At 36.0% G+C, this 14,192-nt stretch overlaps 1 protein-coding gene across 1 annotated transcript in view; it reads left to right on the plus strand.

Annotated features, from left to right (window-relative positions):
* The window catches only part of LOC140148319 (uncharacterized), a 106,158-nt gene extending 96,899 nt beyond the window's left edge, over positions 1–9,259 (plus strand). The window contains 6 exon segments of the mRNA XM_072170227.1: positions 1,056–1,220; positions 3,609–3,710; positions 4,766–4,832; positions 5,699–5,858; positions 7,044–7,166; positions 8,195–9,259. Coding sequence (XP_072026328.1) covers positions 1,056–1,220; positions 3,609–3,710; positions 4,766–4,832; positions 5,699–5,858; positions 7,044–7,166; positions 8,195–8,290 — 713 coding nt within the window. The 3' untranslated portion in view covers positions 8,291–9,259.
* Positions 9,260–14,192: the final 4,933 nt, after the last annotated feature.

Genomic DNA, 14,192 nt, shown 5'->3' on the forward strand with positions numbered 1-14,192 from the left:
CCAATATCAACAAAATAAAAAAAACGTTTTTGGAATGGAGCCTCAAGATTGAGCTAAAAACAAAATAAAATATTTTGGAAAGAGTGTTTTTTTTGTTATGATGTACCTAACAAATATTGCCAAAAACTCACTCTTTTGTGATTTTCTTCATAATTGTTATTTTTACCCCAAATCTGTATTTATATTAAGATTTATTGATGTCTTGCCTTCATAAAATGTATACTTTTATATGTCTTATGCGAATAATTACAAAGTTATTGCACTTTTACTACATGCATGTCTGAGAGTACACAGCCTCCTTAACCTACTGCCCGTAATATTGCTGTCAGCCAGCTGGCCAGCATTTTATCTAACCCTTCAAATTAATGAGAACTAACGTATCAATTTGTAACCAAAACATGAAGAAGGGGAGCAATTAATAGGGATTTGAACCAGCGACCTTTGGTTTGCGAGACTAGTGCTCTACCATCTACGCTCTCCAGCCCTATGATGGACCGCAATCCCAATTACCAATAACTTTGCTCGGGCGCTGGTCAGAGCCATGAAACCATGCTGTTGTGTGACTGTGGATCATGCCCGCATTGGGCTATTCCATTTAAAATCCACACTCCCCCTGTGGAAGATTTTGGAAATATTGGAAACAGGGGGAGTATGTTTTTCAAATGTAATTGGTCAGAGTAAATCATTTTGAAACCCATACTCCCTCTGTATTATGGCTTTTCCTATAGCTTCCACAACTGGAGTGAGTATTTCAAATGGAAGTTACCCAATTGTCTATTCTATTCAAGATATATACTCCCTCTGTCAAAGACTTTCGCTAAATCTTCCACAGGGGTAGTGTGGATTTTAAATGGAATAGCCCATAACGATACAACCTGGGAAGCGAGTGTAGTGGGGGATCAGTAAAGATGGCAGCTTTTAAATACTTATAGTTGTAACCAAATCAATTAAAGAAGAAGAAATGGTTTGAATTTTGATTTACAACATTAACCCACACATACCATTGTGATCATCGACATCATCTCGTCTGTCTGTCCATTGTTTTTAATCTGCAGAACAACTAGAAAGATTATTAAAACAACTTGAGCAGGAGAAAGAGGATAGAGGTAAGGTAGAGGAGCAGAAGAAGAAGTTGGAAACAGAGGCTAGTCATGCACAGAAAGCTCTCAGGGATCTGCAAAAGCAAAGCTCAAAGCAGGACCAGACGACAAGAAGTAGAGGTTAGTTTGTACATTCAATTCAATTCAATTCGCCGGCGAAGTGAAGTGATAATCAGATTAACTACCATAGCAATAGGTGAAAACAATTTTTGAATATATCGCGCTGCATTAGTATGTTCACGCGGTACCTCTGAATTGAACCATAGATGTCAAAGAGCAGAGATAAAAACCTGGATCGTAATTCTATAGAATATACATATCATGCTAATCACTCGCCCCTGTAAGATTTTTATCTTTAAAAAGAGCGGTATTGTATTCAATCTATGATTGCAGACATACACAGGTGATGAGTGCAACCTGCTTGTAGTGCAGCGCGATATATTCAAAAATTGTTTGAACCTATCGCTATTGTAGTGAATTATTATATCACCTAGACAGCGAATTCAATTCAATTTGATTGCAAAAACAGGAGTGCAATTTACTTCTTGTTAGAAGTATTGATGATTTTGTCTACAACACAATACATACATGTAAAAGTGTTGAAAATAATAGACAGTGAAAACTACTACATAAGTTTGGATGATGTATGTCCATAGTATATGCACAAATAGAATACAACGTTGTGCAATGGACTATGGAGACCTATATTAAAGGCCCATTCAGTGATTTGCTCATCGAACGATCGTAAAAATCATCAAAATTCAGATTTTGGTACCTTTGTCATTGTCAGAGATGTGCTAACATAGCCTGCGAGTGGGTCAGCCGAAAGCTGTGTATTTAAGACAAAATAAGACATTTTACACGGATCTATAATTAAGATACTGACAGTATCTAAATTAGCTACATGTAGTTTGAATGGGGCTTCAACTTTGTCAGTATTGCTGTTTTCTTCATTTTTTGAAAAATTTTGTCATTTCAAAAATACCATATGACAATTTGAATGACGTATCCTTCACTTTTAAGCAATTTATAAACAATTTTAATTATTTTACACTTGCGCTGGGATAACTGAATGGGTCTTTAATGAGAGACTTCTAGCTCATGCCTTGTTGGTCTTTCTTTTATGCGAAAAGAGTGTGTATTGTTCATGGTTGGACATGAGTGTGTCACATTATTTCTTACAAAAATGAAAATGTTTTTATTTCAATCTATCGCATTATATGTCAGTAATGATACCATTGGTAGCACCAAGATGTTTATTTCTTAAATGCATGTTGATGGATGGGTACATTGAGAGATTCTTGAAACTGTATAATGAGTACTTCTTTGAAGAACTTTCTTGTGATTCTGAAATACTATCTAGGGATGAACTTTTATATACACCCAACAGCCAATGCTTGGTGACTTTGCTTTTGGGCTGGTAAAATTACAAAATTTTCCAAATTTACAAGCCCAATCGGCTGGTAAGATGTAGCGCCTTTTCAATTGACAGTATGTTAGGCAGCTCAAAGTTGCTTTTTGAATGGCGACACTCCTGGAAATATCCATTTCATTACAGCCGACATGCCTGTATTTGTATGAATATGAAATGGATACTATTTGAAGGTGGAAAAAAAAGATAACAAAAATAAATATCACTCAGTGTACCCGAAAGTGATGATTGTAAATTTGTGTACAATTGTTTTCATGTTTTACCCGGCATGTAATTGTCAAGCTTTAGGCACATCACAAACTGAATTTAGTGCACCATTTGTAAATGAAATTGTGATTTTTATGATCTCTTGATATTTATGGCTTCCATGTTGACTATTATCTGAACAGAGCTAACTTCGCATAAAGAGAAGATGTCCAGATCCCAATAAACATGAGAATTATTCAGGAATTATCAAAATATAATCAAAAAGATAATAATTTTGTTTATAAATAGCCTTCTTTGTGCCAGTTTTCATTAAATCTTAATTTGATATGTACAGGACCTGTTCCTTCTGTATGAGAGATAAGTTGCAAATATGTTATTTGTTTTTAATTGATGCCTCATTTATTTTTTACACATTTTAATTTTCATAATTTTTAAGGTGGTTTGTAACTTTCAGGAGCTTGATATGATAAAGTTATCACAAAAAGTAAAATCCCGATTAAAAGGGCTTCATTGTTTTCTAGGGTTCAGTTTCACAAAACACCATAAGGCATCATGGCTAAAGTGCTTATGAGCACTGGTAAAATCTGCCCAAGAAAGGAAGTTCATAATTGATACGCATCATTAGGTAATGGTTATTGTAACAGATATCTTAATGATGAATGATGAGTGCCAAAAACATTGGGTTGATGAAATAAATGCAATTCAATCTTTCAAAAGTTTTGAGGAATCAACCTTAGATCTGTAAAGAGGTCCTGACAACTTACCAATCATTTTGCCATTCTTGTACCCCTATTTCCTGTGCTATTTTGTGTGCATGCGTGTGTTTGTTATGTGTATATATTATTTTATGATTTCCACCCACCATCCAGTTGAAGAAGTCACAATGGCTGGCAGTACTGATAACAGAGAGTCTGAATCGGATGATGCGTCGTCTGCTCCGGCTCCTCCTCCCAAGGAAAAAGACGATTCAGGTCTATATTTGATTTCTCTCTGTCCACAATTCTTATTCACATCATCGACTGGGAGGACCCTTTTCCTCTCGTTCACCTTTACAGACCATAGGATATGAGAGTGGAACCAATATGCCACAGAGAACTTGGGTGACTGAGGATGAAAGTTCCTTGGCATCAGGGTTTTTTGTATTATACATACTCTATTGTTCTCTTATATTCTGTGTTAAATTGTATTGGTGGATTTGGGTGAAAAGTGGCTCCTCCTTGTCAAATTGCACACAATTTAAAGTATCTGCATGCATATAGATACGTTTTCATTGCTGTTCTCTTCTCACTTGCACTTCAAATGTTTAGATCTTTTGTGGGTAATATTCTAGGTGATTTTGTAGTATGTTCAAATTTTTGAATTTGTCCACTTACATATTCTCCGCTTATATATTCTCTTCTCTTACATGCTACTTACATGCTACAGCAAAGCATGTTGGTAAGTTTCTTTGCTATTGGGAACAATTCTTCATTGTGTAGTTAGAATAAGGGTAATAGGATGTTTACCAAACTTTTTAAACTATCCAGTGTCCAACAAGTAATCAACCATCAGATATCAAGTTGTGGGTATTTTAGAACATCTCTCTAGATCCAATTCAATCCTGTCAATATACTTTGCTTAGATAGTGGTGTAGAACTGTAAGATGGTTTGAAGAAAACTGCATTACACGGTCATTTCTAAAAGGAAACTTGAAATGTTCCCATCAATCTTTGTATGATCGACTTAGTTGATGACATTCAAATTAGATATAACGAAATTAGTATATAAATGAAAAAAAGAATGAATTAAGTAGTTCCTGGGCACGTAATTTGTGACGCAAGTCATAGTGTTTGGGGAAGGTATATGTAGTATGGTCTAATCCAAGTCAAGAAGACAATACTTTATCGAATTAAAATATAATATATTAAGAATGAACTTTGGAAATCTTTGAATGGTTTCAGGCCATGTAGATAATCCTTTTGAGTTGTTCAATATCTTTGTTTACCGAGTATTCTAAATTGGATTGACCTCATGATTAACTCAACAGCTGATGTCAATAGTCTTCGGCAAGAATGCGCAAACCTCAAGAAGAAAATGGAATCTGAAATTAATAAGTAAGTACAGGATACTGTCCTACAAAGATTATTTGAAGAGTCCAATATGGCTTTGTCAGTTGCTAAATTTTCCCCTGTCATCTTATCTTGAAGAGAGGGTCTTCAAACTTTTCCAGATTTCTAAATGTAACACATCTTACCAAAGGATATTGTTCCCTTTATGGAGATGCTTACGTATGAAAAGAATATTTTTGATGTGTGCTTGTTAAAGTGTGGATACAAAGTTTCAAGCTACTATGTAAGCTGTTAGAGCAGCTATAAATGAGTGCAGATCATTTCTACCATCTACTACCCAAATTCCAGCCATTAGATCAAGGGCCAGCTTCAGCAGGGAGGTTAATCACTTTCTGGGTGCTTCCTCGTCAGCAGCTTCAAAAGTGATTTTTTTGTCTCTGCTGTTAATGCCAAGTTATGCCACATGTGTCGTAAAAAAAAGTAATGGTTTGGAATGTTTTGAAGTGGAGGAAATGATTAGCCTTGCCTCTTTGCTCTTTCCAGCTGCATAAATTATCTTCCAGTTACATACGTTAACCTTCTCATATGTTAGAATTATTGAACGATGGCACATGTATAATTGAAATAATGTAATGATATATTCGCCCATTGCATGGGTCCGCTGTATGCAAGCAAAGCCTTGAACTGGCAAGAGACATAACTTCGCATAACCGTGCAATGTGCAAATATAATTGTACATATTACTTAGTTGAAATATGATATTGAAATGGAGACATTGAAAAGATATGAAACAAGTTGCAATGGCTCCATTGATATGGAATATTCAATTTGTGTTGGAACTTGTATAGAAACTGAAAAGAACTTAATATTCTTAAACTTACGACTCTTTTTATCTCTACAAACTTGTTAAGGTCTAGAAGAGAAACCAGCAAGTTAAGTCAAGAACTCAACAAACTTCAAGTGTTACTCAAGGAGTCTGAAGCACAGAGAGAAAGAATGACAGAGCAGGAGATGGGTTGGAAGAAAGACTTAATGGAAAGTCAAAAAGAGGCTGATGCAACCAAAACAAATGTAAGTCATTTGGGTAGAGAAGTTAGCTTAGTTATTTGCTCTTGATTTCCTCTGGTTATCCGCTTAAGGGTGTACTACACCCCTGCCCAATTTTGTGCCTATTTTTGCAGTTTTCTCAAAAATTATAGCGCATTGGTGACAAGTAAGATATTTATATTATAGGGGCAAGGACTACAACTACTGCACTGGAAATTTTATTTCATTACAGACAACAGTTGTGGAGTTACAGTCAAAAATGAGGGAAAGCCAATATTTGATCAATAAATCGATAACTACTTGCCTTGAGTTGCTGAATTTTCAGTGCAATAGTTGTAGTCCTTGCCCCTATGATATACATATCTTACTTGTCACCAATGAGCTATAATTTTTGAGAAAAATGCAAAAATAGGCACAAAATTGGTCAGGGGTGTAGAACCCCCTTAAAATCAAAATATCATTACGTTGTCATCATTGCTTTTGATTGGGTCAAAAATAATCTATATTTGTTAAATTGATTCTGCAGAAGATGAGAAAAATCTAGTCGATCATAATGTCCGTTTTAAATTGCATCAAATGCACGTAACAATCCAGGTAGCTGTCGCTTCACCTTGTGCTGTTTTTAACCAGTTATACATTTGATCTTGTTGGGCCATTCACCAAACTCCATGCATTAATATGATTTGTTCCCCTATATTGTGGGATTAAATTTTTTCAAGATTCCCATAGAATCTAATTGATGATTAGATATATACGTTGTATGGCAATTAAGATCTGAACGAATTTTGTCATATTATTTCTTTCATGAACATAATTCAAGTAATGTATTTGGACGAATCCACTTACATGGGTATTTTGTGATCCATAGCCTGATCCCCCACTTTTTGCCCCACAAAAATATTTTTTTTATACCACTGGAAACCTGGCTATATAATGTTTGTGTACAAAAATATTTCTTTCCGATTCATGCGCTTAGCAAAATATCGTCAAATTTGTATTTATGTTCTGCTAACAGAACAAAATTACAGCGCAGTGGCCTATGTAATATAAATAATCAAGTATAAGTCAGGAATGCAAAATCTGAATCAACTGAAATTTTCAGATGTTTTTTTGTGTGAATATCTACTCAAACATAAGATAAAAATAGGATGCTAGAATCACAAAATACCCAGTTTAACTGATGTTTCGTCACCATATTTCTCCAAACAGCTCTCTCAAGCAAGCACAGAATTAGCCGAATTGCAGAAGCAATGTCAAAGCCAGAGGGAGGAAACACAGAGATTAGAACAGCAATTGCAGAAGTTGACATTAGAGCAAAGAAGAAATCCAGAGGTAAATACAGTAAGTATCATGGGTTTTTTTCTTCTATGAAAAACCTTTGAGAATTAGAACCGTTAAAATGTTAGATTAAGTTATAAATTGACACTCAACAAGTTTGAACAAAACCAAAATCAAGATTATATAATTTATTATTAAAATAGTCAACTATTTGTCATAATTATTATGCTACTATGCACCAGTATCTAAAATGGAAAATTTCAAATTTTGCGCCCGTTTTTAAACATGTTGGCATGTGAAACAGTATTTATAGTAGTAATTGTGTCATTCTCGGCACTTCCATAACATATAAGCTAAAGACGAGTTATCTAATTCTCGATCATGAAAGGATGTACCTTCTGCATCAGCATACTTTTCGCACAACATACATGACCGACCTTTGCAAACAACCGTATTTAAAAAACGTGATTGGTCAAGTCTCAAAAGCTGTGTTTGCGCCGTAAGCGTGTGGTCTTTGCGTAGTACGCTTGAGGCAAATATCTGTCCGTACCCAAGTTGGCTCTCATAATCGAGAATTAGATATTTTGCCTGTAGTTTATATATGCAGCGCTGGTTTAAAATTCCAGTACATGCAAAGTTCTAATTAATATCTCACTTATTAATTAGTCTACTTCCAATGTTGTAATTAAGTGGATATATAGCACATATGAAAAGTTGTGTGATTAATTCTCTACAAAGTCAAAATTGTGTCATGTGTGACCGACAAATCGACAATTATAGATAGACTTGCATACCATATGTGTCACAATCTGGTCCATGGAGGCCAAAGGCAGCAAATTTGAAATTGAGATTTAGGCAAAAATATGGAGTAAGAAACATTTGGAAATAAAAAACTTTAGAACCAAGTATGCTAGACCTCTGGTGTCTTCAGTATATGATAACTTAATGTTTGTATAAGGTGATAATTATAGTAACTTAATTTTCAAAAATGCCTCCTTTGGCCTTCATCGGGGCCTCCATGGACCAGATTGTGTCACATATTAACCCATTGCACTCTCTCTCTCTCACCTCATTTTCCTCAGATCCCATCAATGAAGTGGGTTCCAGTGTGTGTCATCCTCATCGCAATCCTAGCTGCCATCTTCCAGAGCCTCTACGTCATCTCATCACCGGTATGACTAGAGGAGCGGTCCACCCGTGCCACCGGCATATGTGATTGTTAAATCAATGCTGAACCTTGAGTATATGTAATACAAGCCCTTCTTTAAAAATCCTGCCTGTCTGCTGCCTGCAGCGATGCCACCCAGCGCAACAAATCATTCTTGATCTACTTGGGCTGCTACTGAATGTGTGTGGTGAACTGTCATTGATATGAGAGTGCAATGTTGAGCAAAGCTATGCTACAGAATTCTGGAAGGCTTTGCGACAAAAATGATGAACTTGCAAATTCAGTATTGAGTGTTTCTGGAGGTCTGGTAAATGCGATGTAATGCTGTTCCACTAGTGATTATTGTACCTACAGCTTGCTGTGACATTTTGAAGGATTTTTTTTTCTGCTGGCAAGTAAAAAATGATAGCAATAATATACAGGTATTCCCAGCCTAGCACATGCACATAAAGCATGCTACTACCAAAACATGTCATACCAAGTGGTCTTGGCACCTGGGCTTCTTAGGTGACATTGGTGAGTGACATTGACATTGGCCAGCAGAAATAGTGATATGTCCAGGATAAGACTACTTGCACTGACTAGGATACTATGGAATATATCATGGTGAAAAAAAACAGGAAAGATGATAGTAACAGTGGCTAGCAAGTTTTCATGAAAAACTTATCAGCAGGGCTCTGTTTCACTAAGCCTTGATTTACTACACGTAATCCTGTATTAAATCAATCGTAAGATTGGACACAGTTCTTTGTGAAATGGGCCCCTTGGTGCAGCGTATCATGAAAGACTGTATGGTGCGTTGTTTTTTAATCCTCGAGAAGATACATTCTAAAACGGAATTTGACAAATTTAAACTATCAGATTTGTGACCTTTTAACCACTCATTATAGACGAATCTGACAAGCCACATTCCTACACCTCACTGGCGACCATAGCTGGGGGCCATCCATCCATTTTACACAACGCCAGTATCATAGGAGTGCAGGACTGCTCCCGTGACGCGGCGCAAGTGCTACACGCTCTGATGCGCTCGCAATAGTGGGCGTCTTGGATCGCAATCCAAACGAACTAAGCTAGTTTGGCGCGGATGGCCCCCAGCTATGGCCGACTTAATCCTGACCATCACTTGGCTCGTCGGATTCGTCTATTGTAATTCATAGATGGGTCGAAAAAGATTTGTTGATCGTCAAAAAAAAAAAAGATGATGGGCATTTTGTTTCTGTAGCTGTAAACAAAACTTACCTCACTGCTAAATTTGGGTTCATGTTAAACTGTTTGTTGTATAGCTTGCATTGCAGGTACTGGGTATAACTATAAGAGTACCCTCCGTACCCCTCATGATCCCTAACCCTTAACCCTAACTCTACACACGCGGTGCGGATGGTATTCTATGCTAGTTATGCCCATCTTAATATTTTAAAATTGACCTTATTTTCAAGGTCCTGTGTGATTGATTCATAACATCAGTATACCTTGCAGGGAGATATTATTCGTCATTGTTTATCTTACGCTGAAAAAAAATTGTAGAGGGCTGAGAGATTTAGGCTATATATATGATGTGTACAGGGTGCAGCATGATAATGTGGCTGCATCAGCGTGTAGTATTGCAATGTCATGCCTAAGTTGAAGTGTGTACTGTGGTTCATATTATCAAAAGTCAACCTCGGATATTATGTTAGTATAATCAGGAGATTGTACTATGGGAATCATCCAAAAATGGTGTATGGGTACATGTTCATATGTTCTCGTAGGACCAGAGCATGTTATTGACAGAATGGAAAACTTCTTAAGTGTGTACGGTTTTCATTGTCACTTACAACATTCCCATTACCAATCTTGGCTCACAAACCTTGAGTAAAAATGGGAATGCCTGTTGAAGTTGAGAAAAGTTGTCCACTACAGTTTCTGGCAGAGAAGAACGGCAGTTGTTTACATTTTTAGAGCATGCATAGCGTAAACACAGCAGTATGGTTCTGATTCAATCATCTGACAATCATAACAACAGACCGATTGGCTAATTATGCATCAAACATTGGTCGGCGCAGAGTGGCGCTCTTGAAGGGAACACAGAGTTCTGCATATGTCGTTCATTAACAGGGCGCTTGCATAAATCTGAGCATGGGACTGCCGTTCTTCTCTGAAGCTGAGTGTAGGGGGTCCTATACAGTATTGAGAGCAGCCTTTGGACATAGAGCTACATTTTGCAGTGTATTGAACGTACAACTACAGGTTTAACTGGTATTTGACTTTGTAAATTAAACAAACCATAAAGTTGCTCGGAAATGCGTAACAAATTATGACCGTCAAACTGCATTTGAGTTCTCATTGTGAAAAAAGTGAAAGAGTTGGCTTAGGGAATGGCATTTGCTGAGTCAAATCAAAAGTTAAGTCGACTCAAAAGTTTGAGTCGACTTGGAGTCGACTCAGGAAGTTTGAGTCAACGGAGAAGTTTCAGTGTAACTTCCGAGTTGTGTTTGAGTCTAGTTAGCTTGAATATCATCCAAGCATGATGGTCTCATCTACATAGCCATCTACTGGAAGGAATCACAACCAAGAGGTGTTCAGCATCCTTATAAATAAGTAGACTTCCTCAAGAGAGAGAAAAGAGGAAATAATGTATTTATATTTTTATCAGTTTCTTTCTTGCTAATCAATGATGTCAAAGGATTTTTTCAAACCAGAGAATCATCCTCTGCATCAATTGCCAAGTGCAATTATTTAGTAGACAGATCCCTACCATCAAATCAAAATGTCATCACCTTTGGTATAGCTACTCTTTCCTCCTACTCCCCACCATCCTTCCCTTCCCTTTAAGCAGTCTTTGGCATCCTGTAGGCATAAACCCATTCTCCCCACCCAAAGTGTGTTTTTATGTATAGAAGTATTTGTTACGATGAAATTGTTTGAAATGAACCAAACGATTTTGTAATTTGTTGTTGATATCAGTGCCCTGTGATTCATTGAATTGTTGCACACCAAGTGCAAGTGAACGAGTTCAGATGCAAAATGAGATTCTCACAAGGCAGCCATTTGGATATATATATCTCAGATATATAGAGCCAAATGGCTGCCTTGTGTGGTTTGTTGTGTAGATATTGTTTATAAATGACTCTGTAATGGCTTTTTATGGTGGGACACTAAATGCAGAGATTATACTTTAATATCCTGGTGTACATTCAAAAAATATTTGCACTAAAATTTGCTCAAGAAGTTGTGGTTTGAATTTGCTCTTCGATAGCTTCACATTCGAGGCTTCAGAGTCCCGAGATATTGAATGAAATCTAGTAGAAAACGATGAAGCGTGACACCATGTAAAGCAATAGTAAACACAGCGGATCACTGTGGGTGATCGCATCAAAAATGATTTAGACTGTTCAAAATAGGCAACTTTTGCTCAAAAGATACAGTTGACTCGTCAAAATAGCTTAAAAATCAAACATCAACAGAATATTTAACATGCGTTGCCAAAATTACAATGCTGATCGACCGAAAAACGATAGCTTTGGACTCTAGCCTCGAATGCATATCGTCTGCAAACTTGAAGCTAAGAGTTCTGGAGTAAACTAAAATATGAAATTAAGACTGACTATTAACAATATTGATAAAAGAAATTACACAGGGCAGCATATTACGTACATCACATTTTGTGTCTGAACTCTCCTAAGTATTTTGTATCCTATTTAACTATTGACACCCTCTAAACTGTATATATGTAGATATATATATAAACCGCATTGTACAGCACTTAATATTAATAGTCTATAAAGGGATAACGTATTAATTCTACGAATACATTACCTTCATGAAAGAGAAAAAAATTATGTACATAGGATTTTTGTCTGTTGTTTTTTGTAAAACATTAATACTAGGGGGTGCAATATATTATTACTATCCAGGAAAGTTGAGTCGGTCTCAACTTTCCTGTTACTATCAAAATACTTAATATTATGCATATTGAATTGTGGAAAGAGAGAGATTTATCGAAATGAGTGAATTGTTTTTTGTAAAAAAAGATATTTTCTAGGCATATGTAAATTTTTGTGTGATTCCGTGATGTGATAGATGGTTGTGCTGCGAGTATTGAGACGTCATTTTTTTTGTTTGCATAGCAGTGGAGTGTATCGATGTATTCACAACCGCAGGGGACGACAATTTTCTCTGTCTACAATTTTCGCAGTCTACCAATCACATGTTTAAAATTAACCAAATTTCTTCTACCAATCATTATGTGAAGAGTCAAATCAAACAATCTTGGTATATCTATTATGAATTAGAGAATCCTTATGTATTAGTCTCTCCTTTTTTTAGTATTAGTCATTAGTCATTATTGAGGGTTAGTCTCTGTTTTGTAGTAATCTAGTGGTTGTGATTGCAGTCCTTTGTTTACACTTTTCAAACAAATATGCAGGGTTTTTTTTAGAAAATTCTTCTATACCACAATATCAATCAAGCAATTCTTAAATTTTCATTAAAAATATTAGTACATGTTGGGACCAATTATGATTTTTTTTTGTTAAAAGTTGATTTCCTTCAATCTTATCAAGTAAGATTTATGTAGGTTTGCACAGAGCTCGCAAGTCTTATTGCTTAACAGGCAAACGTTCAGTAACCAATCTTCTTTAAAACCAGCTCACATTAGGCACTGGAGCCAAATTTGTTTGCTTGTTTGATCGACCATCGAAGCTGTGTTGATCCCTATTATTTACGAAATTGTTAATCATGATCTTTGTATACTGTATTGACAATAGCATTTTACCATTAATTCTGATTAATCAGCGGATTGTTTATTAATTGGAACAGCATCGATGGTCAATCCCAAGAGCGAACAAATGGACTATTCCACTTGAAATCCATACACCCCCTGTGGAAGATATGACCTTAATCTTCCTCACAAGGAGTGTGAAATTCAAAATGGGGTTACCTGAATGGGTCACTTCATTTCAAATCTACTCCCTCTATGTGTGAGGCTACTGTCATATCTTCCATTAGAGGGTGTAAGGATTTCAACTGGAATTGCTAATTTGCTTGTGGTGACTTGCGACGCTTATTGTGACTCTTTGCTAGCTAGTGATTGCATTTGGGTATTTAGTTCTATATGCAGATCAGCTCATAATAAGCGGGACTTACAACATCGTGGATTGATATAGAATGGCACACATGCAGCACCTTCACAAACTTTGCTTTGTGCATCACGTGACTGACACATGCTTTTGTGAATTTACACAAGCTATTAATTTGAGACTTATTGACTCGTTCGGTAACAAAAAACGAACATTTCTCGCCTATTACGAGCTGATTGTATATACGCTTGGTTGATATTGTGGTAATAGAAATCGCCAGCTATTACTATATCTGATATTTGTGATGTAAAAGTACTGTGTATTAATGTCCAGATTCTTCCATTCACTCCTACACTTGGCAAATTTTCTTGATATTTAAAAAAATAACCTCTATTTATCTTAGCAGGCCTGTCCACATATAAAACTATATTATATACATTTATTTAACACTATTGTTTAAAAAACAAACAAATTTGGACCAAAATTATATGAAAATCTCATTTTTGATTCTTAGTCCAAAAAATTGCTTAAACATATACTTTCCCCTTCTTGATTAATTTTGCAATGTACAGATAATGTAATGTGCAGCTTAAATGTGTGGGAATGACGTTGTGTTGGTCAAATTATTGTATGGTTTATTTGTAAAATGGATGACAAATGTTGCAAATGTTGCTTTTGATTTGTGGGGTCAGTTTTTAGCATGTAACATTGTCTTCAATAGGGTATGTGCAAGCTCCAAAACATTGTTAATGGCTGATTACCCGGTATGATGATTATTTGTTGGCAAGAAATGGGAAAATCACTTCGAAAAAGTTGTCACATGTTAATTTTGTGCCGTCATTTCATTGATTG

Source organism: Amphiura filiformis, chromosome 3, assembly GCF_039555335.1.
Source record: "Amphiura filiformis chromosome 3, Afil_fr2py, whole genome shotgun sequence".
In the NCBI taxonomy this organism is placed as follows: Eukaryota; Metazoa; Echinodermata; class Ophiuroidea; order Amphilepidida; family Amphiuridae; genus Amphiura; species Amphiura filiformis.